A 27,597-nucleotide genomic window follows, 5' to 3' on the forward strand; every position below is an offset into this window, starting at 1 on the left:
GGCTGCTTCTGTCCGTTAAAGTTCATCACAGTCTAACATTCGGGAAAAGATAAGACCTCAAATAGCGAAAACAGTCAACACTCGAAAGCAGCGTGAGAATGTTTAAGCCCCCAGGCGCTGTTTAACAATTCCGTCACCCGTAAAATTTTCAGGTGTTGGAACGGTGCAGCTGAACTACCATACACAGATGAAGCTGACCTCCTGTCAAAAGTTACGCAGACCCACCACAAGCTGCGCTCCAGATCCGACCTTGCGAAAACAGCTGACTCTCGGGAAACCACACCATGATACATGTAGGCAAATGTCTTACAAACTTACATCGAGAGACCATGAAACCATGACTGAAAGTATGTCACTTTCTTAAGACTAAACGCATTCAAATGAGTGTCTCCCTAAGCTGATCACCTTTCGATCATAAGTAACATTCGTTCATTCATATTATGTTAAATATCAATGAAAACATGATCTGGTGCCAGCACGCAAAACTTTTAAAATAAGCAAATACCGGAGAATATTTTTATATATTTAAGCGTGTCATATTAGAACAGAGCGCATTTCCTGTTAGGTCACTTGGTACTTTTTTTTTAATACGGCATACACCAAACTTGATTTACAGATGTAATTGGAGGCCTGTCACAATGGAACAGCATAGCACTTAATTCGGAACAGAAATGTCTTACATATCTGAAAAGGGTAGACCTGTAGATTGAGACTCTGACGTCATAATACGTGTAAGTGTTGGATACTTATCATTTTGGTTGGCTTAAATGAATGGTTTTAATTATATTATTGACACTTTGGACCTAAGCTAAGTCGCAGGCAAACTGTGGCACCATGCATTCAGTGCACAACGAAGCACCTGTTTAACAAATCGTTTATGATTGTGGCAGTTTCGGTTTATCGGTAGAGTAATTTAAAATTTATTTACAGCCATTGCTTATAAAAGTCAGTTTGAAAAGTAGACTTTGCACAGGATGGTGCAATGCTGGGTATAACATTTGACGCCAGGATGCACAATTTGATTTTCTCATTTATCATGCAGGTCCATCATATTGAATTTTAATATTTTGCTACGTAATATTTCGTAGCTGCATTTTGACTCCTTGCCACTCGGCCGTGCATTTGCAGCTGGCTTATAAGGATACCGTACAAATTCACCACGTAGGATTTAAACATAATTAAACGGGAAGACGCAACTCTCAAACGTTATCGACAAAAACGAGTTTCAAAGTTTTTGTATGGTCGCTGACACCACCCGCGACCGCAGGACCTATCTTTATGAGCAAGAGGTCTGTGAATCCTGTCTCACTGCTGGTACTTTTATTCATTCCCACCTAATTCTAACAACAAATTTACCAAGCCTTTGCAAATTATCCGTAACTGATGAATGATCAATTATCAATTTCGTAATCTCTATGCTGAAAAAAGAGACGTTTTTTTCCTTCCTTTAGCAGATTTCAAATGAAAAAAAGAGTACACAAGTTTCTTTCCATCAAATCAATACAGTCATATCATTTATATAATTGTATCTACATGTGTGGCAAGTGTAATGTGTAACCTATGGACCACTGTTCGCATCAGGCTAGTAGCAACGTGTAAAACAACAATTTTTGCGACGTACTGCACGTCTAATGAACGAGTTTCTTTCCATCAAATCAATACAGTCATATCATTTATATAATTGTATCTACATGTGTGGCAAGTGTAATGTGTAACCTATGGACCACTGTTCGCATCAGGCTAGTAGCAACGTGTAAAACAACAATTTTTGCGACGTACTGCACGTCTAATGAACGCTGAATTTTAGCATGTGCGTGGTTTTTTCATTGTGCGTATTGGAAAACAATACTGAATACTGAATAAGGGAGAGAGTGTCACAAAAGTGATACAGGGTTTGGGCTGGAAATCGTTAAAAGAAAAGCGTTTTTCGTTGCGACGGAATCTTCTCACGAAATTCCAATCACAAACTTTCTCCTCCGAATGCGAAAATATTTTGTTGGCACCGACCTACATAGGGAGGAACAATCATCACGATAAAATAAGGGAAATCAGAGCTCGTACGGAAAGATATAGGTGTTCGTTATTCCCGCGCGCCATGTAAGATTGGAATAATAGATAAATGTGAAGGTGGTTCGATGAAGCCCCTACCAGGCACTTAAATGTGATTTGCAGAGTATCCATGTAGATGTAGATGAATACTGGTATACACAGCTGGTGGTGTACGACTGATTGATTACCTATACCTATGCTCTATTCGTAGATGTACTCGCAGCTTTGTATGCTTTTATAAGATTCTTCACTTGCATACACGCCGGCAAACTGTATTCAAAGAGTTAAGGTGGTTCATTTCGTTTTCAGCCAGAAAATTACGAATGAGATTTAAGAAACGAACTTCGTGATTACCTTCAACAAAGAAGCTACTGTCCATACCAACCTGCAGCATGAACATTGCAAACTCTAAAGGGAAAAAAAGTAGAGAATAGGGATGCAAGTGAAAAGATAAGAAGTCAGCAGTTAAATAATTAACATTCAAATTAATTAAAACTCAGATATTACTTTCACATAAATTAATTTCCATACATTTTATGTTTCACACCTTACTGCAGTACTCTGCAACAATTAATGAATAGGAAATAAATAGATTATGTTGCTTAGGTTTATTAGCTTTTGCTCCTGGATATTATAGCTTCATTTCTCGTAGAAATAGTTGTTTTTCGTATTCCAAAGACATATTAACTATTTCAGTGCAGTGGCAGCTGGTGATAATGTGCTATAAGAGACTGTAAATACCGACTAAAATTATCTGTGACTGCGAGCCAGAAACCGCACTAGAATTACAGATCTTCCCTTTGAATGTGTGGTGGTATACAAACCAAACAGACATCAACATCTCTTGTAGAACGCTCTGGCCCACAACTAGGAACCACAGCGCCGAGTACTGAAATGATTTCAGCTGCGCTATGGTCTTGTGTGTTCGTTTCAGCACGCTATGACGTGGCATCACCTCCGCCAGTACTAATAGAGCTTCGTACCTTCATCAGTACATTACAGCAACAACCACCTCTCAGAGCAAGCTCTAGAAGATAGTCTTTCTCGATACTACGAGGCAAAAGAAGTATGCGGTAGAATTAACAGAAAATCCCATGATCGTTTCCAAGCCTTATATCATCTGGACGCAACAATGCTGTTAAATTTCCCAAGTTTGAAGAGAACCTGTTTTCCTAAGAAAGAACTTATTGTTGTTGTCCAGGCTTCCAATATGTAGGAGAATCGAAGGTTAAAGGCAGAGCTGTCGGTATTGTATCAACGACTAGACTTCAGGAACGTCTACATCTTCATGGATACTCTGCAAATCAGACTTAAGTGCCAGGCAAGGTTCATCGAACCACCTTAACAATTCTCTCTGTTATTCCTCTCTCGAACTACGCACCGAGACAACGAACCCCTATATCTTTTCGAGGGAGCTCTGATTTCCCTTATTTTATTATGATAATCGTTTCTCTCTATGTAGGTCGTCGTCAACAAAATATTTTGGAATTCGGAGGAAAAGTTGTTGATGGAAATTTCGTGAGAAGATTTCGCCGCAACGAATAACGCCTTTGTTTTGATGGTGTACATCCCAAATCCCGTATCGTGCCCGTGACACTCTTTCCCCTGTTTCGCCATAATACAAAACGTGCTGCTCTTCTTTGAACTTTTTCAAAGTACTCCATTAATTCTATGTGATAAGGATCCCACACCGTGAGGCAGTATACTAAAAGAGGACGGACAACCGTGGCATAGGCGGTCTCTTTAGTGGATCTGTTACATTTTCTAAGCGTTCTGCCAGTAAAACGCAGTCTTAGATTTGCCTTCCGTACAACAATTTCTATGAGTCCTTCCAAATCTAAATTCTTCGCAGTTGTAATACCTAGGTATTTAGTTGAATATTAGATTAGACTGATTCATCGTGTAACCGAAGTTTAAGGTATTCCTTTTTGCACTCATGTGCGTGACAACACACTTTTCATTATGTAGGATCAGTTGCCAATTTTCGTAGTACTGAAATGTCTTTTCTAAATCATTTTGCAATTTGTTTTGAACTTCTGATGAGTTTCCTAGACGATAAACGACAGCATCATCTGCAAACAAACTAAGACGACTGCCGAGATTGACTCCTAAATCGTTTATATAGATGAGCAACAGCAGACGGCCCATATCACTACCTTTGGAAACCCTAGAAATCACTTCTCTCTTACTCGATGACTTTCTGTCAGTTATTACGAACTGTTACCTCTTTGACAGGAAATCACGAATCCAGTCACATGTATTCCATAAGCACGCAATTTCACCACAAGCCCCTCCTGAGGTACAGTGTCAAAATCCTTCTGCAAATCTAGAAATACGGAATCAATTTGAAATCCCTGGTCAATAGCACTCAACACTTGGTGTGTGTAAAGTGCTCGTTGTGTTTCCCAAGAACGATGTTTCCTAAATCCGTAATGACTGTGTGTCAATAAACCGTTCTCTTCGAGATAATTCATAATGTTCGCACACAATATATGCTCCAAAATCCTGTTGCATATCGGCGTTAATTATATGGGCATGAAATTTAGTGGATTATTCCTACTACGTGTCTTGAATATTGGTGTGATATGTACAACTTTCCAATTTTTGGGTATGGATCTTTCGTCGAGGCTGTATCAATACTCCATTTCGAGAAACGACCTGTAGGATATTTGCTCTCACATAACAGGACCTCTGAAAATAGTACAGATTGATGACGCCTGCTGAACCTGAAAGACATTTTTCATCTCTAAAGAGGTGTAAGACCTCTCTTTGAAATACCATGTCAGAACAATGACTTAACGGCTCTCCACTGAGAACAATATGATGACCAACGTTGAGGGTCTCAACTCCAAAGGTACAGATAAATTCTGCAGCAGAAAACAATGATTACGGACTTTATTATTTCGTCAGTTTGTGAGTTACACTTTTTATTTTAATATATTTTTTGTGAATTTATTTGCTGTACCTTTTCGTAATTTTGCAGCACCCTGGTAAGATTTTGAACGAGTTGCCACTGTTTCACTGTGAGAATATAGCACGAATCGCGGCTGAACTCTTGCATCCACACATTTTGTAACAAGGAGAGGAGAGGTCGCCAGACGTGGGGAAACCATCTACAGTTACTAGTCCCGCGTATCACACCCTGCAGTCCTTCAAACAAAACAAGAATAACAGGAGGGAAAATTAGAACAAATAAAAGCGTTAATGAAACAATGAAAACAGCAAAATATTAAAAATAAGAAACTACATTAAACCTAAGTAATTAAATAAAAATAATGATGAAACTCATTTCGATAACGATTTCAAAATAAACATAAAAAAATGAGATTCAAACCCACAACCTGTATCGTGTGAGAAATTTTCTTAACGACTACACAACACCAGCACTTCTATTTATGGATTTAATAGTCCAGATGTAGAAAAATGCAATGCAGGCAACTTTGCATTTAAACGTCAAAAGTGAAATAAGAGAATCTATTGCAGATTGGATAACAGTTACATCTCTTGGATGTCTTAAGGCTTAAACAACAGCATGGACAAACAAAGTATCACATTTTGGACCTGAATTGGCTGCTCCTCTTGGAATCAGAGTGTGCAAGGAAACAAAATTCAAAAATCTCTGTACTCTATTTTGGAATGAAGGTCTTCTGAGTTTCATGACATAGATATAGCTCTTTATGTAGGAACAAGAACTTTTATAAGAATTAGTTACCTGAATCATACAGCTAAGCTGAAAGCTATGAAGCAATGTGCCACAAGGAGAAAACAGCTACTGGTTGCCTCTTCATCTGTATCTTTTATCAAAAATACCATATAATTAGTCCTAAGGCAAAATACATCTGTAATTCACTTGATTTTATTTGTGTATGTGATGTGGCTCGTTTACGAGACAGCCGCGAGGCGCTTGCCTCCCCACTGTGACGTCAGAGGTTCCTCCAGCGAATACCAACCGTTTTCGCCAAAGCCGGCCGCTGTGGTCGAGCAGTTGTAGGCGGTTCAGTCCGGAACCGCGTGACTGCTACGATCGACTGCTACGTGACTGCTACTGCTAGATAGGTTTTTGGGGGTAGTATGGGTGATAAGGCCCAACGCCTGAAGTGGAAGAGGTAATAAAAAATAAATAAATAATAGAAAATGAAGAAAAAAGGAAAAAAAGGCGCTACAGTCAGGAGCCGAGCGACCGCTACGGTCGCAGGTTCGAATCCTGCCTCGGGCATGGATGTGTGTGAGGTCCTTAGGTTAGTTAGGTTTAAGTAGCCTATGTCTAGGGGACTGCTGACCTGAAATGTTAAGTCCCATAGTGCTAGGAGATATTTTTTTTCGCCAGAATGGCCCTCCCCGAGGCCAGGAGACTGCGAGGCTCGTATACTCAATGTGTGACCATCAGATGGTAGTAATAGTTGACAGCTGGCCACCGTTCATTTAGTTCAACCACCTCCTGGACATCTGCCTATCTCAGCTGCTTATGATGATGTACAAGTCTCTACGCTGATCAATACGTTTCGAGCCATTAGAATACCAGAGATCCTCAACATAGGAGTGTACACGCTGCTGTACACCTATCGAGGGTACGGTAGGATGGTGGACACACATGAAGCGCATGTGTGCACACTGGCTTACCCCTGACTTGTTTGTTATGGGGTGTTGCAGCACACAGTCCACTGGTCCCTCACACTATTAAATGGCTGGGCTGTGTGCTGCTGTCTGTACTGAACCGAACATCATGCCTGCAGCTCTACAAGCCAGTAATGTGGTTAACCATTTTGTAACATGACGCTTTCAATGGCTGCCTGGTTCAAGTTATTACCTGTACTTATATAACGTTTAATTTTTATTTTACTTTATTGTACATCAGGACAGTCAGAGACTGCTGACAAAATTATATGAATGTAAACCAAAACATATATAGTTAACAGTCTAAATATTGTGAATGCTCTTTTATTTTGTTGTTTCACTGGTTTTATTCTGCTAACTGTAACGAATCGTTATTTTCTATTCTCACTATGTTGTTTCGGAATGGCTACGCAGCTAAAGGTCGTAGTACACAAAATTAAAAAAAATAGTAGCGTCAAACAACCGATGCACTACATTTATATTATTCAGCATCAGTACCTCAGGCCAGTAAATGAGAAACCACAGTACACAAAATGGAAACCAAACCTAATCGCCATGGTCCTGTTATCAGTGGTTGTGCGTGTACAGGGTGGATTTCGTGTGCAGTGTGTGCTGCTGAGACATGAACGAACGGTTTTAGCTTTTCAGATTATGAAATACACTCCTGGAAATTGAAATAAGAACACCGTGAATTCATTGTCCCAGGAAGGGGAAACTTTATTGACACATTCCTGGGGTCAGATACATCACATGATCACACTGACAGAACCACAGGCACATAGACACAGGCAACAGAGCATGCACAATGTCGGCACTAGTACAGTGTATATCCACCTTTCGCAGCAATGCAGGCTGCTATTCTCCCATGGAGACGATCGTAGAGATGCTGGATGTAGTCCTGTGGAACGACTTGCCATGCCATTTCCACCTGGCGCCTCAGTTGGACCAGCGTTCGTGCTGGACGTGCAGACCGCGTGAGACGACGCTTCATCCAGTCCCAAACATGCTCAATGGGGGACAGATCCGGACATCTTGCTGGCCACGGTAGTTGACTTACACTTTCTAGAGCACGTTGGGTGGCACGGGATACATGCGGACGTGCATTGTCCTATTGCAACAGCAAGTTCCCTTGCCGGTCTAGGAATGGTAGAACGATGGATTCGATGACGGTTTGGATGTACCGTGCACTATTCAGTGTCCCCTCGACGATCACCAGTGGTGTACGGCCAGTATAGGAGATCGCTCCCCACACCATGATGCCGGGTGTTGGCCCTGTGTGCCTCGGTCGTAAGCAGTCCTGATTGTGGCGCTCACCTGCACGGCGCCAAACACGCATACGACCATCATTGGCACCATGGCAGAAGCGACTCTCATCGCTGAAGACGACACGTCTCCATTCGTCCCTCCATTCACGCCTGTCGCGACACCACTGGAGGCGGGCTGCACGATGTTGGAGCGTGAGCGGAAGACGGCCTAACGGTGTGCGGGATCGTAGCCCAGCTTCATGGAGACGGTTGCGAATGGTCCTCGCCGATACCCCAGGAGCAACAGTGTCCCTAATTTGCTGGGAAGTGGCGGTGCGGTCCCCTACGGCACTGCGTAGGATCCTACGGTCTTGGCGTGCATCCGTGCGTCGCTGCGGTCCGGTCCCAGGTCGACGGGCACGTGCACCTTCCGCCGACCACTGGCGACAACATCGATGTACTGTGGAGACCTCACGCCCCACGTGTTGAGCAATTCTGCGGTACGTCCACCCGGCCTCCCGCATGCCCACTATACGCCCTCGCTCAAAGTCCGTCAACTGCACATACGGTTCACGTCCACGCTGTCGCGGCATGCTACCAGTGTTAAAGACTGCGATGGAGCTCCGTATGCCACGGCAAACTGGCTGACACTGACGGCGGCGGTGCACAAATGCTGCGCAGGTAGCGCCATTCGACGGCCAACACCGCGGTTCCTGGTGTGTCCGCTGTGCCGTGCGTGTGATCATTGCTTGTACAGCCCTCTCGCAGTGTCCGGAGCAAGTATGGTGGGTCTCACACACCGGTGTCAATGTGTTCTTTTTTCCATTTCCAGGAGTGTATTTTTTTTTTTTTTTTTGGATTGTGTGTAAACGAAGCAGTATCTTGTACACTAAGGATTACCCCGGTTAACGTACACTGTTTTTAACAGAATGGGTTTGCATTTGGGGTGATGGAGCCTGAGCATTTTGAATTTTAGATTTTGTCATTTTTCCTAAATTACTTCAGGAAAGTTCCGGAATCTTCACTAACACAGGCATACAACCGACTGCCCATCCTCGCCAAACTACGCTTGTAAGTACACTGAAGTGACAGAAGGCATGGGATAGCGATATATACACACACAGATGATGGTAGCATCGCGTACTCAAGGTATAAAAGGACAGTACATTGGCGGAGCTGTCGTTTGTACTGAGGTGTTTCGTGTGAAAAGGTTTCAGACGTGAATATGGCCGCATGACGGCAGTTAACAGCCTCCAAACGCGGAATGGTGGTTCCATTTCGGAAATCGTTACGGAATTCAATATTCCGAGATCCACAGTGCCAAGCGTGTGCCGAGAATACCAGATTTCGAGCATTACTTCTCACCATAAACAATGCAGTGTCCGACAACCTTCACGTAATGACGAATAGCAACGGTGTTTGAGAAATGTTGTAAGTGCTAACAGACAGGCAACACTGCGTGAAATAACAGCGGGAATCAATGTGGGACGGACGACGAACGTATCTGTTAGGAAAGTGTGGCACAATTCGGCATTAATGCCAGCGAAAGCCTTTGATAACAGCACTACGTCGCCTGCATCGCTTCTCCTGGGCTCGGTACCATACCGGTTGGACAGTAGGCGACTGGAAAAACGTAACCTGTCCACAAAACTACCGATTTCAGTTGGTAAGAGCTCATGGTAGGGTCCGAGTGTGGCGCAGATCCCATGAAGCCATGGTCCCAAGTTGTCAAGAAGGTATTGTGGAAGCTGGTGGTGGCTCCATATTGGTGCGGGCTGTTTTAACATGGAATGACCAGGGTCCTCTGGTCCAACTGAACCGATCAGTGACTAGAAGTGGTTATGTATGGCTACTTGGAAACCATCTGAAGCCATTCACGGATTTCTTGTTCGCAAACATCGATGGAATTGTCGCCATGCTACAGTTGTTCCTGATAGGTTTGAAGAACATTCTGGACAATTCGAGCGAATGATCTGGCCACCCAGATAGCCCGACATGAATCCCATCGAACGTTTGTGGGGCATAATCGAGAGGTACGTTCGTGTACAAAATACAGCTCCGGCAACACATTCACAAGTATAGACGGCTGCAGAAGCAGAATGCCTCAATGTTTCGACAGGGGACTTCCAGCGACTTGTTGAGTCGATGTCACGTCGAGAGGCTGCACCAGGCAGGGGGAAACCAGGTCCAGCACCAAATCAGGAGATATTCGACGACTTTTGTCACCTCGGTGTTCGTAAATTTTGTGTATATGAAGAACCTTTTCCCATCTTAAATTTAAATACTACGACACTCTCTTATCTCTTTAAAAGTGAACCACCAATGAATAAAACTATTTCTATTACTGCTGTTACTACTATCGATACCACTGCCACTACAACTACGCCAGCCGCTGTGACCGAGCGGTTCTAGGCGCTTCAGTCCGGAACAGCGCGACCGCTACGGTCGCAGGTTCGAATCCTGTCTCGAAAATGGATGTGTGCAATGTCTTTAGATTAGTTAGGTTTTAGTAGTTGTAAGTTCTAGGGGATTGATGACCTCAGATGTTAAGTCCCATAGTGCTCACAGCCATTTGAATTTTTGAACTGCAACTACAGTCACAGTATGCAGGAGAGTAACATTAAAGGAGGCAATAAAAATGCTAATAATAAGGCACTTAGCAAACACTGAATAATTCGTCCTGCTTACTACAACGAAACTTCCCGCAAAACTGTTTACACACTTTTTCAAGAACCCTTTAACGTACTTACGTTAAATTACTTTGAAAACTCAGGAATCTCTGAACTTACGTTTAACACCAAAAGCACTATTACTCTTATGCACAAAGCTCTGACATTAGTATATAACCAGACAAATTGTAAGAATAGAGACTCGATGTAGATCGCATTAGTGATTCGAAGATGTAGAGGCTTGCGCAGTACATAGTAACATGGAGAGCTGTTTCAAACCAGTCTTCGGACAGAGGTCCACAACAACAACATGTGGGAGGAACTAATACGTTGTCAGACACGTAACGGAAATTACTCTCTCGAAATTTTAGTAGTAAAAAGCCTCTGTGACGCAAGGACACGTTAAGTACGCCCGTCTCTGCCACTGTAGTATTTCTGTAACGCTGTCAAGCCGATTAAACGATGCTGTGACGAAACACGCCGCTCTTCGTTGAACAATCAACATTTTGTATAACCTTAAACCTGCCAAGATAATATAATCTGTTACGGACTCGTAGTATACCACAGATATGACCACACTTGGCTCTGTACGTGGACGACTACTTCTCGAGTCACGAGCTCCAAGGAATTTCATGGTATAGACACAGTCACGATAAATATTACTGCTAATCTTTCTGTGACTTTAACATCATAACTCCGTCGTTTTTCTTTACGTTTCCTTCCCATTTGTAATTAGCATTTCTCCAGATTTAACACACAACGTATCTCGTGAGCTCATTTCCACAACGTGGACTCGTTCAGCAACAACACTACGTACGCTGTAGACTTGGCCCCTGTTCCTAAGTTTCGATACAGTGTATTGATACGTGGAACTGTTTCAGTGTTTCGGAACGGCTGTGGTTCACTGTTTCGAAACAGTGGTGTTTCATTCCGCCCCTGTCTCGGATATCCAGACCAGATTCGATCTCGAGCCAGACACAGAAACTGTATCGTTGTTTCAAAATAAGGCTGTTTCAGTCCACCTGTGCTTGCAACGGACTGATTGTATCGAAACAGTGATGTTTCATTCCGCTTTGTGTCGGACGAGATTCGGGCTCGGCACAGGTACTGAAACACAATATACCACTTCGTGAAACACTTTCAAGAGTGTCGAAATCGTTTTGACAAGCAATAGCATGAAGCTTAAGATATCCGAAAATAAAGCTTCGTTTCTAGATGACTGTCCTATTCCGAAATGGCGTAACATTTGCTTTATAAACATCAACCAAACAGTAAAACAACGCATACTATTCACATTCAAAATAATAAATATGTGAAAATCATTCAGTTAAATTACACTTTTTCTTATAACATACGTTTCTCTGTTCAAGCACAGTAATCATATTACGAAACGCAAGTAAGCCTAGAACATTTTGAATAAAAGAAGTGCGTAGAGTGACAGTTATTATACATATACATAAATTTAATGTAGGTATAATTGCAAGCAATCTGTTTGACATATCACTGATAGTGTAATGGTGAATGGAAGGGCTGGGAAGCATGGTGAATTTATAGTAACTGTTCGAAACACCTTGAAAGACAAAATTTATTCTGTTATATTTTGTTATTTATTCGAATTATTTGTGAGTCTATAGTCACTGCCTATTATCCACAATGATTCCCTTTGTGTGCATGGCAATTAGCAAGATGGGTATATTCCCATACTAGCGGAATGTGGGAATCCCAGTACCATATCCGTTGTTTCTGCAGTTCGCTCCCACCTCCAGTTCCGTTCGTGGTGGTTCTTCTGTCTTCAGCTATAGCTGTCCTCAGCCAATTGAAAAGTATGAAAGTCACACGACACGAAAGCAGCGCATTTGCTGCATGAAATACGAAACTGCCAAGAGGCCGAAGTGATAGTTTCATACTTTCTGCGACATGATTAGCGCTCTCGCACCTCATTTGTGTTTACATGGACATACCTATACAGTAGACATTCAAGATGATAAAATGTCTAGGTTAATTAGATTACAAAACACAAACTGTTTCACTGTTTCGAAAGAGCGTATCGAAACATTACATTGTACTGTTTCATTTGTTTCGAAACAGTTACGTGTTTCAGTTTGCCCATCTCTAGTACACTGGAATACACACGCTGCTGGTGCAAGAGAAGCCAGTTTCACCACACTAATTTTCTCACGCAGTGCTGCCAACTTACTCGCATTGTGCGTCGATATTCCCGTGTACGCCCTCAGCCTAGGAGCGCGAACCGCACTGGCGCGTTGCGTTGGTACTGCTGAATGAAGGCGGACTGGCGTCGCACGTGGCGCCCCTCTCGCCGGCCGTGTAAACTGACCTTGGAGCAGATAAAGGAGCCGCCTCAGGCACCTGGCACAGCGACGTCACACTCGCGATAGTGAAACTGTTTATCACGAGCTGACTCAACGATAAGTTCAGCGGCTGGCTTTTGAAACGGGTCAGCTCCCCTACTTCTTTCTGTAGTCTCCTGCTGGAATTTAGAACTCGGTTGTTGATTTATTTGTACGTCAATTATCGCCCGTAAAGGCGTTTAAAACTTGTATACTAGTTCTGATACGTCGTGGTATGGGAAAACTTAACCAAAACGTTTGGTAAGCAGAGCTCAGAAACTGCAGGGAGTGAAAGCGTAGAACCAGATGAGGTTACAGTTTCAAACACAATTTAATTTTATACACCACAAAACACAATACAAATTTTTAAGCTCCAGGCCTGAAGGGCCGCTGAACATTCACAACTGTAATGTCAGAACGACAACCTTAATATTGAACATAAGGAGATAATCACGGTCTGAATGACCCAACACCTTTAATTATTGACCAATACAATAAGTTACTGAAAGGATTGACTTTAATCATTGGTGCCGGCCGGAGTGGCCGTGTGTTTCTAGGCGCTATAGTCTGGAACCGAGCGATCGCTACGGTCGCAGGTTCGAATCCTGCCTCGGGCAGGGATGTGTGTGATGTCCTTAGGTTAGTTAGGTTTACTTAGTTCTAAGTTCTAGGTGACTGATGACCTCAGATGTTAAGTCCCATAGTGCTCAGAGCCATTTCATTCGGCCAGAAGGGCCAATCAAATATAACCACAAATGCTGTTTTGATAATGCTACAAGAATGTAAAACCAACAGTTAATTTACTTCGTCCAAAGGAGCAGTAAAGACCAAAAGACAAATTCATATACCAAAGGCTTTTTTTTATGAAACAAGCTAACAAGATAAAATTAATAACCAAAAAGTGGTAGTGACGTCACCACTCGGCCTGAAGGGCCTGAATATCAGTAGTAATAAATATTTGAGAATGGTTGAAGTTAGTGAGTTGGCGCTTAAAACCAGCCCGTGCTCCTCACCACTAGGAAATATTTACAATCAGCTGTGCCAGGACTGCCTGCTTTAGCAATATGGCGCAGACCAGCAGAACAACTAGAAACTTCACCAACGTGGCGAATCATCCACATAGGGCATGGCAGCAACTCTCTGTAACACATAAAATAAAAATTACTAAACATTGAAACACATGGTTCAAAATATAACGCCTATCTAGGCAGGAACTGTTAATGACGCCCACTGGCCTTCGTAAATCTTCGACTCAGTAAATGTGACGGCCAGTACTAAATAATAATACCACTCAACAAACTGTAAAATACTAGATCGTTATTGCACTTGGGTCAGAATAAAATTTCAACTACAGAGAATATTTTAGGTTCAGTTATTAAGGCACAGAGTGTTAACACTCTTTTCTGGTGATAGTTACACTTGACAATATAACAGCAGATCACTGAATCGGGATTTTGGGCACGCCTGAGCCTACTAAAATTGCGAAACAAAATGGCACACGACCTTAGAGCAAAACACACCCGACGACACGGGCAGAAATTGAGTGAGACACATCAAGTCAAGAAATTCTCTCCGTTAGTCAAGAAGGCAGACAAGCATTCGGCGACAGGTTGCAACCAGCACCAGCTCGAGTTACGTCAATCGCCCCAGTTCCGCCGTAGCAACGCGGACACGCCGCGACAACAGTTGCCACGCCGAGCTTCCTTATCACACAGCCCGTCCAGGACGACTGCCGCCGTCCCGAGTACACACGCTCGTAGCAATCACGTGCGTTCACAGCAAGTTATACCACCTTTCCCGCAACATTGCGCTGCCACACAACCGGAAACGTATCTCCCCGTCTCACTCCGGCAGCAGCACTTGATGCTCTCGTCGTCAACAGGTCTCTCCACAAAACGCAGCGCCCTCCGAAATTTAAAAGCAAACGGACCTATCGCGGCAGAGCAAAGCCAAGGCTCCGGAAGACGACACACCACTCCTAGGTAAAGATGAAGCTGATACGATTCAAGTTCATCAGCTACCTTTTTCAACTTATATACAGGTGTCAATACGAAAATTTTGTTCATGTGCCAACCTCTTCCTCTCAGCGTAGCAATTGCAACCTACGTCCTCAATTATTTGCTGGATGTATTGCAATCTCCGTCTTCCTCTACAGTTTTTGCCCTCTAAAGCTCCCTCTAGTACCATGGAAGTCATCCCTTCACGTCTTAACAGATGTCCTATCATCCTGTCCCTTCTCCTGATCAGTGTCTTCTGCATATTTCTTTCGTCTCCGATTCTTCGCAGAACCTCCTCATTCCTTACCTTACCAGTCTACCTAATATTTAACATCCGTTTGTAGCACCACATCTCAAATGCTTCGACTCTCTTGTGTTCCACTTTTTCTAAAGTCCATGTTTGACTATTATACAATTCTGTACTCCAGACGTACATTCTCACAAGTTTCTTCCTCAAATTACGATCCATGTTTGACACTAGTAGACTTCCCATGGCCAGAAATGCCCACTTTGCCATTGCTAGTCTGCTTTCGATGTGCTTACTACGTCCGTCCTTGGTTATTTTACCACCTAGGTAGCAGAATTCCTTAACTTCATGTACTTAGTGACCATCAATCGTGATACGTTTCTCGCTGTTCTCATTTCTGCTACTTCTCATTACTTTCGTCTTCCTTCAACCCATGTTCTGTACTCATTAGATTGTTCATTCCATTCAGCGTATCATGTAATTCTTCTTCACTTTCACTCAGGACAGCAATGTCATCAGCGAATCGTATCATTGATATCCTTCGGCCTTAAATTATACTTCGACTCCTAAAGCTTTCTTTTATTTCCATCATTGCTTCTTCGATGTACAGATTGAACGGTAGAGGCGAAAGAGTACATTCCTATCTTACACACTTTTTAATCCGAGCACTTCGTTCTTGGTCCTCCACTCTTATTATTCCCTCTTGGCTCCTGTACAAATTGTATATTACCCATCTCTCCCTACAGCTTACCCCTATTTTTCTAAGAATTTCGTACATCTTGCACCATTTTACATTGTCGAACGTGTTTTCAGGTGAAAAAATCCTATGGAAGTGTCTTGATTTTTTCTTTACTCTTGCTTCTTGTATGAACCGCAATATCAGAATTGCCCCTCTGGTGCCTTTATCTTTCCTAAAGCCAAACTGATTTCCATCTAGCACATCTTCAAATTTCTTTTCCATTCTTCTGTATATTGTTCTTGTCACCAACTTGCATGCATGAGCTGTTAAGCTGATTGTGCCATAATTCTCGCACTTGTCAGTTCTCGCAGTCTTCGGAATTGTGTGGATGATATTTTTCCGAAAGTCAGGAGGTATGTCGCCAGACTCATACATTCTACACACCATCGTGAATAGTTATTTTGTTGCCTCTTCCCCCAACGATTTTAGAAATTCTGATGAAAGGTTATCTATCCCTTCTGCCTTATTTGATCTTACATGATTACAAAATCGAATGAAGTTTAGAAAGATCTGCTGGTCTCACCTATCAGTATGACATTGCTGTGTTGCTTGCGTACAGTAATTTCCCTGGGAAAGGTGTCATACAGACGTTGTATCCTCTCCTGAGGAAACCTGGTACACAACAGTGTGCTCCCTGCCGCCGTTGGACAAGCAGCTGCTGCAGCAAGTCGTATACTCCTAGCTCACTTATTTGTTACATAGTTTAATTCTTAATTTCTTTGCGTGTTCTTGGAACTTGCGTTATCTAATTCAAAACTTTCAGGCGTATTATAGTATTTGAGCGTTAGCATCGCGTTTTAGTACCTGAATAGCGTAAAATCGCGTAGTCTCCTTCCGCCGCCGAGCAGTGTGTCAGCAGTGCGCTAGTAGCAGCATTACTGCATCTATTAGGCAAACTTGTATTTTAATAACCGTTTAAATTCTGTGTCGATTTGTTTGTGCTCTCTGTAGATTAGTTCAGACGCTCTTTGCACAACAGTTTTTAGCATGGATAGGGACTGCAACTGCTGTGTTCGGAAGCAGGCTGAGTTGGCATCCCTTCGGTCCCGGCTACAGGCAGTGTTGGCTTCGGTCACACAGCTTGAGGCTGTTGCCAAAGGGCATCACTTTGGGGGTCCGGATGGGGGTTTGTCGGGGACGGCCAGCTCGTCCCACGCATCCTCCGATCGGACTACGACTGTGGCCATACTGCCCACATTGAGGCTGATCCCTCACCTGTGGTACAGTAGGAGGTCGTCTCGAGGTGTGGAGGGGGCGGAAGACATTCCGGAGGGCTGCACAGAAGGCCTCTCCAGTTTGTGTGACGAACCGGTTTCAGGCTCTGTCTCAGGCTGGTGCTGATCTTTGGCCGGACATGGCTGCTTGTCCTGTTCCAGAGGTTGCCCCTCAGTCTGCAAGATCCGGGCGGTCGCAGAGGGTGGGCTTACTGGTAGTTGGGAGCTCCAACGTCAGGCGCGTAGTGGGGCTCCTTAGGGATATGGCAGCAAGAGAGGGGAAGAAAACCAATGTGCACTCCGTATGCATACTGGGGGGAGTCATTCCAGATGTGGAAAGGGTCCTTCCGGATGCCATGAAGGGTACAGGGTGCACCCATCTGCACGTGGTCGCTCATGTCGGCACCAATGATGTGTGTCGCTATGGATCGGAGGAAATCCTCTCTGGCTTCCGGCGGCTATCTGATTTGGTGAAGACTGCCAGTCTCGCTAGCGGGATGAAAGCAGAGCTCACCATCTGCAGCATCGTCGACAGGACTGACTGCGGACCTTTGGTACAGAGCCGAGTGGAGGGTCTGAATCAGAGGCTGAGACGGTTCTGCGACCGTGTGGGCTGCAGATTCTTCGACTTGCGCCATATGGTGGTGGGGTTTCGGGTTCCGCTGGATAGGTCAGGAGTCCACTACACGCAACAAGCGGCTACACGGGTAGCAGGAGTTGTGTGGCGTGGGCTGGGCGGTTTTTTAGGTTAGATGGCCTCGGGCAAGTACAGAAAGGGCAACAGCCTCATAGGTAGCGGGGCAAAGTCAGGACATGCGGGGACCAACCAGCAATCGGTATTGTAACTGTAAACTGTCGAAGCTGCATTGGTAAAGTACCGGAACTTCAAGCGCTGATAGAAAGCACCGAAGTTAAAACCGTTATAGGTACAGAAAGCTGGCTGAAGCCAGAGATAAAGTCTGCCGAAATTTTTACAAAGGCACAGACGGTGTTTAGAAAGGATAGACTGCATGCAACCGGTGGTGGCGTGTTTGTCGCTGTTAGTAGGATTTTATCCTCTAGTGAAATAGAAGTGGATAGTTCTTGTGAATTATTACGGGTGGAGGTTACACTCAACAATCGAGCTAGGTTAATAGTTGGCTCCTTTTACCGACCTCCCGACGCAGCAGCATTAGTGGCAGAACAACTGAGAGAAAACATAGCGTGTAGGCTTTCACGGCCGGCGTCTTCAGTAATTAAAACTTCTGGGAGAAGTATTTCTACTATTGGACCACGGCCTCTTAGCCCGGAAGTTTTAATTACTGAACTGAGAGAAAATTTGGAATACATTTCACATAAATTTTCTCAGCATGTTATAGTCTTAGGTGGAGATTTCAATTTACCGGATATAGACTGGGACACTCAGATGTTTAGTACGGGTGGTAGGGACAGAGCATCGATTGACATTATACTGAGTGCACTATCCGAAAATTACCTCGACCAATTAAACAGAGAACCGACTCGTGGAGATAACATCTTGGACCTACTGATAACAAACAGACCCGAACTTTTCGGCTCTGTAAGTGCAGAACAGGGAATCAGTGATCATAAGGCCGTTGCAGCATCCCTGAATGTGGAAGTTAATAGGAATATAAAAAAAGGGAGGAAGGATTATCTGTTTAGCAAGAGTAACAGAAGGCAGATTTTAGACTACCAAACAGATCGAAACAAATATTTCTGTTCCGACACTGACAATGTTGAGTGTTTGTGGAAAAAGTTCAAGGCAATCGTAAAATGAGTTTTAGATAGGTACGTGCCGAGTAAAACTGTGAGGGACGGGAAAAACCCACCGTGGTTCAACAACAAAGTTAGGAAACTACTGCGAAAGCAAAGAGAGCTTCACTCCAAGTTTAAACGCAGCCAAAACCTCTCAGACAAACAGAAGCTAATCGATGTCAAAGTTAGCGTAAGGAGGGCTATGCGTGAAGCGTTCAGTGAATTCGAAAGTAAAATTCTATGTACCGACTTGACAGAAAATCCTAGGAAGTTCTGGTCTTACGTTAGATCAGTAAGTGGCTCAAAACAGCATATCCAGACACTCCGGGATGATTATGGCATTGAAACAGAGGATGACATGCGTAAAGCTGAAATACTAAACACCTTTTTCCTAAGCTGTTTCACAGAGGAAGACCGCACTGCAGTTCCTTCTCTAAATCCTAGCACAAACGAAAAAATGGCTGACATCGAAGTAAGTGTCCAAGGAATAGAAAAGCAACTGGAATCACTCAACAGAGGAAAGTCCACAGGACCTGACGGGATACCAATTCGATTCTACACAGAGTACGAGAAAGAACTTTCCCCCCTTCTAACAGCCGTGTACCGCAAGTCTCTAGAGGAACGGAAGGTTCCAAATGATTGGAAAAGAGCACAGCTAGTCCCAGTCTTCAAGAAGGGTCGTCGAGCAGATGCGCAAAACTATAGACCTATATCTCTGACGTCGATCTGTTGTAGAATTTTAGAACATGTTTTTTGCTCGCGTATCATGTCGTTTTTGGAAACTCAGAATCTACTCTGTAGGAATCAGCATGGATTCCGGAAACAGCGATCGTGTGAGACCCAACTCGCTTTACTTGTTCATGAGACCCAGAAAATATTAGATACAGGCTCCCAGGTAGATGCTATTTTTCTTGACTTCCGGAAGGCGTTAGATACAGTTCCGCACTGTCGCCTGATAAGCAAAGTAAGAGCCTACGGAATATCAGACCAGCTGTGTGGCTGGATTAAAGAGTTTTTAGCAAACAGAACACAGCATGTTGTTATCAATGGAGAGACGTCTACAGACGGTAAGTTAATCTCTGGCGTGCCACAGGGGAATGTTATGGGACCGTTGCTTTTCACAATATATATAAATGACCTAGTAGATAGTGTCGGAAGTTCCATGCGGCTTTTTGCGGATGATGCTGTAGTATACAGAGAACTTGCAGCATTAGAAAATTGTAGCGAAATGTAGAAAGATCTGCAGTGGATAGGCACTTGGTGCAGGGAGTGGCAACTGACCTTTAACATAGATAAATGTAATGTATTGCGAATACATAGAAAGAAGGATCCTTTATTGTATGATTATATGATAGCGGACCAAACACTGGTAGCAGTTACTTCTGTAAAATATCTGGGAGTATGCGTGCGGAACGATTTGAAGTGGAATGATCACGTAAAATTAATTGTTGGTAAGTCGGGTACCAGGTTGAGATTCATTGGGAGAGTCCTTAGAAAATGTAGTCCATCAACAAAGGAGGTGGCTTACAAAACGCTCGTTCGACCTGTACTTGAGTATTGCTCATCAGTGTGGGATCCGTACCAGATCGGGTTGACGGAGGAGGTAGAGAAGATCCAAAGAAGAGCGGCGCGTTTCGTCACAGGGTTATTTGGTAACCGTGATAGCGTTACGGAGATGTTTAGCAAACTCAAGTGGCGGACTCTGCAAGAGATGCGCTCTGCATCGCGGTGTAGCTTGCTGTCCAGGTTCCGAGAGGGTGCGTTTCTGGATGAGGTATCGAATATATTGCTTCCCCCTACTTATACCTCCCGAGGAGATCATGAATGTAAAATTAGAGAGATTCGAGCGCGCATGGAGGCTTTCAGACAGTCGTTCTTCCCGCGAACCATACGCGACTGGAACAGAAAAGGGAGGCAATGACAGTGGCACGTAAAGTGCCCTCCGCCACACACCTTTGGGTGGCTTGCGGAGTATAAATGTAGATGTAGATGTAGAACTGTTGGTATCGGCACTAGGACAGAGATGACAGCCGATCACATCCCACACATGTCCTATCGAGGACGGATATGAGGATGCTGCTGGCTACTTGAATTCCTCAGCAAAACATAGACAGTTCACGGTGACACGTGCGATGACTGGATGAGCGTTGTCCTGTTGATAAATGTCTCCACGTTACTGTTGCATGAGAGGTAACACATGTGGACACAGGATATCCGTGACCTAGCGCTGTACTGTGTTCCCTTAATCACTGCCAGCCTAGACCTGGAGCCACACCCGATGCCTCCCCACACCATTCCACCAGGAGTAACACCGCTTTGTCAATCCAAAATATTGGAAGAATGGCATTTCTTCCCAGGTCGCCGCCATGGTCATCCAGAGTAGTGTAGAACCCGCGATTCATCGCTTAACACAATGCGACGGCATTGATAGGCATTCTACGGTTCACTATCATTGCACCACTCCATACGCAGCCGTTTGTGTTATGACGCTAACGGCAACTTACACACGGAGTCGTAATTCCACAGTCAGGGTGCCGTTAGCCTCCAACCAACGATCCTGGATAACACAGAATTCAGTGAGACTGTTCCTTGCGAAACAATGGATGTCCAAGCACACTTCCATATTTCTTGCACGTCTTGTCGGGTAAATGTGACCATTTCCGCTTCTCTTGTGTCGCCTAAACTCATTTACTCGCTGCACCGATGGTTTTGATTGTGCGTTTTTTATACCATTGGGAAGAGATTGTGCATAGTGCGAAAAAAATTATTTTTTATTTGTTATGCAACAACCAACTTTCTGTCGTTATCCACTACTTATCGAAGAATAATTCGTGCAATAAGAATGTTTGGCCGTAGGTAGTTCAGATCTGCTGGTGAGGGAAGCAGAGACTTTCTGGTTATTTCTGATAACGAAATAGCAACTTACTAGGCCTTTCCAGTGAGACTTAGCAAGGGGCGCTACTTTCGAGTCCAAGCGTTTTTGTTTCTTTCGTTCTGAAGTACTGTTAATGATATATCCCACACCCACTTCCTTAAGTAAGTAATGGTCCTCCCTGTGTCCGCCGTTGACAACATACATGTTGCTGTAGACTTAAGACCACGGACTCGTTTGATGCAGCTCTCCACGCTGCTCTATCCTGTAAAGCCTTTTGATCTCCGAATAACTACTGAACCGACATATTTTTGAAACTACTTCTTTTATTCATCTCTTGATTTCCCTCTACAGTTTTTACTCGTCCCCCTAACCACGCTTTCTCCAATAGTACATTGCTGATCCTTGATGTCTTAAAAAGTGTCGTATCTAGCGACGTCTCCTTTTGGTCAAGTTATGCCGAAAATTTCTCTTCCCCCCAATTCCATTCAGTACCCCCTCATTAGTTATTTGATCCACCCATCTAATCTTCAGCATTCTTCTGTAGCGCCAGATTTTAAAAGCTTCTGTTCTCTTCTTGCCTGAACTGTTTACCGACCACATCTCACTACCAGAACAGGCTAACTCCAGACATATCCCTTCAGAAAAGTCTTCCTGACACTTAAATATATATTAAACGTCATCAAATTTCCCTTCTTCACAAATGCTTTTCTTGTCATAGCCAGTCTACATTTTATATCCTCTCTGCTTCGGCCATCACCAGTTATTACTGTCGAAATAGCAAAACTCACCTACTAATTTCAGTGTCTTATTTTCTGATCTAAAACCGTCTGCATCGCCTGACTGAATACCACTACATTCCATTAACCTTGTTTTATTTTTGTTGATGTTTATCTTATATCCCCCTTTCAAGGCAATGTCCAATCCGACCAGTTGCTCTTCGAAGTTCTTTGCTGTGTCTGACAAAATTGCAGTGTGATCAGCAAACATCAAATTTTTTATTACTTTTCCCTGGACTTTAATTCCGACTCAATAATTTTCTTTCGTTTCCTTTACTGCTTGCTCAATGTAAAAACTAAATAATATCAGGGTGGCACACATATACAGGGTGAGTCACTTAACGTTACCGCTGGATATATTTCGTAAACCACATCAAATACAGACGAATAGATTCCACAGACCGAACGTGAGGAGAGGGGCTAGTGTAATTGGTTAATACAAACAATAAAAAAATGCACGGAAGTATGCTTTTTAACACAAACCTACGTTTTTTTAAACGGAACCCTGTTAGTTTTGTTAGCACATCTGAACACGTAAACAAATACGTAATCATTGCCGTTTGTTGCATTGTAAAATGTTAATTACATCCGGAGATATTGTAACCTAAAGTTGACGCTTGAGTACCACTCCTCCGCGGTTCGATCGTGTGTATCGCAGAACACCGAATTACGTAGGGATCCAAAGGGAACGGTGATGGACCTTAGGTACAGAAGAGAGTGGAACAGTGCATTACGTCCACATGCTAACACATTTTTATTGGTCTTTTTCACTGACGCACATGTACATTACCACGTACACACGTGGTTTCCGTTTTCAATTACGGAGTGGAATAGAGTGTGTCCTGACATGTCAGGCCAACAGATGTTGAATGTGGTGGCCATCATTTGCTGCACAGAACTGCAATCTCTGGCGTAATGAATGTCGTACACTACATCTGGTGTAATGTCGCCGCAGGCTGCCACAATACGTTGTTTCATATCCTCTGGGGTTGTAGGCACATCACGGTACACATTCTCCTTTAACGTACCCCACAGAAAGTCCAGAGGTGTAAGATCAGGAGAACGGGCTGGCCAATTTATGCGTCCTCCACGTCCTATGAAACGCCCGTCGAACGTGTACTTCACCCCTTATGGTAATGTACATGTGCGTCAGTGAAAAAGACCAATAAAAAGGTGTTAGCATGTGGACGTAATGTGCTGTTCCAGTCTCTTCTGTACCTAAGGTCTATCACCGTTCCCTTTGGATCCCTATGTAATTCGGTGCTCTCCGATACACACGATCGAACAGCGGAGGACTGGTACTCAAGCGTCAACTTTAGGTTACAATATCTCCGGATGTAATTAACATTTACAATGCAACAAACGGCACTGATTACGTATTTGTTTACATGTTCAGATGTGCTAACAAAACTAACGTGGTTACATTTAAAAAAACGTAGGTTTGTGTTAAGAAACATACTTCCGTGCATTTTGGTATGGTTTGTATTAACCAATTACACTAGCCCCTCTCCTCACGTTTGGTCTGTGGAATCGGTTCGTCAGTATTTGATGTGGTTTACGAAATATATCCAGCGGTAACGTTAGGTGACTCACCCTGTACATGGTAGAGGTACTAAGGAAAGGGCCCTTATAAACAGCTATGGGCTGGCCTGTCTAGACGCAATTATAGACCTCAGTTATGGGAAATAAAGTATCAGTGTAGTTGAAAATATGATTGCAGATCACAGCAGATTAATAACGGAACTCAGTACGAAGAGAGCAAGAGTAAAGTTCAAGCACATAGTACTCAAGGTACTTCTGCGGAAGGATCATAACAGAAAAAATAGTAAATGAGATGAAAGCTGCAACGTTTGGCGTAAACTAGCTACAGAAAATTGCAGAAATAATTGCCAGTGACTCATCTGAATATCTGTTCCCAAGCGTAAGAACGAAATTCGACGACGTGTTCCCAATACCCACCAACAAGAATCCTGTAGGCAAATCACAATGGAGGTGAGAACCTATTAAAAGAAAGATGTGGTATACAACTGAGCTAGATCAATTAAAATGCACTGTCATAACGTTCAGGCAGCAAATGAAGCCAAGTCTAGATCCTCCAGCTAAAGACCTGCTTCATTGTAAGAACTTAAGAAACGAGAGAATGTACAGATGGGGATCTGAGGATGCAAAGGAAAAATACGACAGGTTCATTTAAGAGGCTCGTAATTCATGTGAAGCAGCTTGGAATCCGGTAAATGGTCACAGGAAGAAGCCTACCTCTCTCTTAAATTCATGTCCTGATGTCTTCAACCAGTACTATGTTAGGATACTGAAAAATACTGTAAGGGACATTCCAGTCTCAGGCTCAGATTCTACAGTTCATACAAAAATATAAGCTGTTGCACCATTAACAACTAGAATGTATTGCACCCTAAAGTCATCTTAAAAATAGTGAATCTAATTTGAAACTTTCTGGCAGATTAAAACTGTGTGACGGAATGAGACTCGAACTCGGGACCTTTGCTTTTCGCGGGCAAGTGCTCTACCAAGTCAGCTACCTAAGCACGACTCACGCCCCCTCCTCGCAGCTTTACTTCTGCCAGTATCTCGCCTCCTACCTTCCACACTACACAGAAGCTCTCCTGCAAGCCTTGCAGAACGAGCACTCCTGAACGAAAGGATATTTGCGGAGACATACAGCCTGGGGGATGCTTGCAAAACGAAATTTTCACTCTGCAGCGGAGTGTGCGCTGATATGAAACTTGTGAGCTGTGAGGACGGGGTCTCAATCGTGCTTGGGTAGCTCAGTTGATAGAGCATTTGCCCGCGAAAGGCAAAGATCCCGAGTTCGAGTCTCGGTCCGGATACAGTTTTAATCTGCCAGGAAGTGTCATATCAGTGCCCACTCCGCAGCAGAGTGAAAATTTCATTCAGTGAATCTGATTATTCAGAGACTGCAGACCGATATGGAGTGTCCTGCACAATCCCGAAGAAAATCATTCCAGAGTTCACTCAACCCATAGCCATAGTAATCAACAAATGCTTATCCTTGGTGTCCTCCCACACTTCCTGAAACTTGCACGAATAGTGCCAGTCTACAAAATGTCCAGTTTTAGAACATTTTCAAAAATCCCAGTTTTAGCTAATGTCATTGAACCTGCGCTGAAAGACCGGGTACTAAGTTACTTTGAAGACAATAAACTCTTCCATGACACATAACACGCTTTTCGCAAGGTAAAGTCAACGGTTACAGCAGCACTGAACTTAACTATAAAGATAAGGCAGGGGTCTGAGGACTGAGAAAGTATCACGCTGGCTCTGTGTGGCCTCAACGAGCTATTTGACTGCGTCTCGCACATGGTACTGCTTAATACGCTTAAGTGTTAACGTACTGGAGGTGTTGTTCAGGCAACTCTTTAATCTTGAAAATTGCAGGTAGGTAGTTTAAGTACATGGAACAATCTCCCAAGAACAAAAACTGGAGAATGACGTGCCTAAGGGATGCGTCATAAGAGCTCTCCTGTCCTTTTTTATGTCAGTGGTATAGACTGCAGTAACCACACATTACAGTTTGCCGATGACACTACCCTTTTCACCAAAGGAAAACCTGCTGCACAGGCTCTGCATTTTACAGATGTGTTCTCTGAAAACGTCAAAGAATGATTTGACAAAAAAAAAATGAAAATGTACGAGGAAAAAATACACCGTCTGATACCCAACATCAGCAATGCTGGATGCTAGGATAATAAGGAGGCACTCAAAGTACTGAACGCCATGATTAACAACAAACTCAGTGAATGAGCACACGGTGAAGATGTGCTCCAACCTCTCCCGTGGAATGTAAGTCCTGAAGAAATAAAAGGCTGTGTCAACTCATCAGTGCAGTGTACATGATAAAAAAGGTGGTGTCAAAATCATCACTTCAAGCAAAACATTGGACCAATGCAGGAGTACTGACAATTTTCAAGCCGTTTGTGTTTTAATTCCTCATTAGTATAAAAGAAACCAGTATGAGTCAAGAAGTACATAATTATGCGCAACCTAACGAACATCGAAATACCAAGCTGCCGAGGTGCTGACTGTCTGGAATGTAAGATAATTTTACAATGGTTGCTTCAAAATTTTCAACGCAGTGTCTCGAGAAGTGCAATGTCTGCCGCATGATTATTCAAAAGGAATATTGCACATACCTTGAAACAGCACCCATTACACTCTGTTGGAGAAATTTTCTACAGTGACCAAAGTGACTAGACAAGATATTAATTACTATGTTTCGATTTGTTTTATATGTCCTTATTGTGAAAAATTTTCTTTATATGGTACATTAAAAGTTATAAACAACTGACATGTATTGGTACATGTCTGTTTTTTTTTTTTCTTTTTGAGGGCAGACAATTGTTCGTTAAGGAACTGCTCCCTTAGATTCTATATGTGTTCGGGAGAGTTTTTCATCTCGAATCCTGGAATGGGTTCTAGTAATTCTCGAGAGTGATACTAGTATTTGAGTTCTCCCTTTGTTCGTACCAATATGGATCCTATTCCATCAGTACTGGTGCCGCTTCACAAGGGAACCATTGATTTAAAACCAGTTGTCTCTTCTGTTTGCAAATATGACAATACTGGCATTAATTAATTCCTTGGTACAAGCAGGTCGGTAATTTCGAGTAACGTGGCTGGTGCAGAACCTAGTTAATGTCTGCAAAAGCGTAATCAGAGGTAGAGCCCTTATCGACTGCTCAAAATCTCGAAGAGAGTTGCGTATTTAGAATACGAATTTTAAATTTTATTTTGTTATTATCGAGTAAGTGCTTTGCATAGTTCTACCAGCACGTGTGATCAAACTGACGATACAGCCCTGTAGATTGTGTATTAATGAGGAGGAAAAATGCCTCCATGCTGAATGGTCCTTGATCCATATACTGACTTTCAAAGATTGCTACCTCATCTAGAGGAATTATTCAGTTTAGAATCTCTAACCAGAATCCCACACGATCGAACGAATTGTGACGTTACGTAAATGATTTCTGAATGGCTTCTCTAACCAATATCCTATACGGGAAAATCAATTTACCTGCTGTTGCTCATGCGTTA

At 43.2% G+C, this 27,597-nt stretch overlaps 1 protein-coding gene across 1 annotated transcript in view; it reads right to left on the bottom strand.

Moving 5' to 3' along the window:
• Positions 1 to 26,713, bottom strand: part of LOC126481702 (UDP-glycosyltransferase UGT5-like) — a 72,689-nt gene extending 45,976 nt beyond the window's left edge. Inside the window, exons 1-2 of the mRNA XM_050105650.1 lie at positions 26,697 to 26,713; positions 13,938 to 14,064 (exon numbers count right to left, since the gene is read on the bottom strand). Of these exons, the coding sequence (XP_049961607.1) occupies positions 13,938 to 14,064; positions 26,697 to 26,713 (144 nt within the window). The remainder of the gene's footprint in view (positions 1 to 13,937; positions 14,065 to 26,696) is intronic.
• Between the last annotated feature and the right edge of the window lie 884 nt (positions 26,714 to 27,597).

The sequence above is a fragment of the Schistocerca serialis genome, chromosome 5 (genome assembly GCF_023864345.2).
Source record: "Schistocerca serialis cubense isolate TAMUIC-IGC-003099 chromosome 5, iqSchSeri2.2, whole genome shotgun sequence".
NCBI classification, from domain to species: domain Eukaryota; kingdom Metazoa; phylum Arthropoda; class Insecta; order Orthoptera; family Acrididae; genus Schistocerca; species Schistocerca serialis.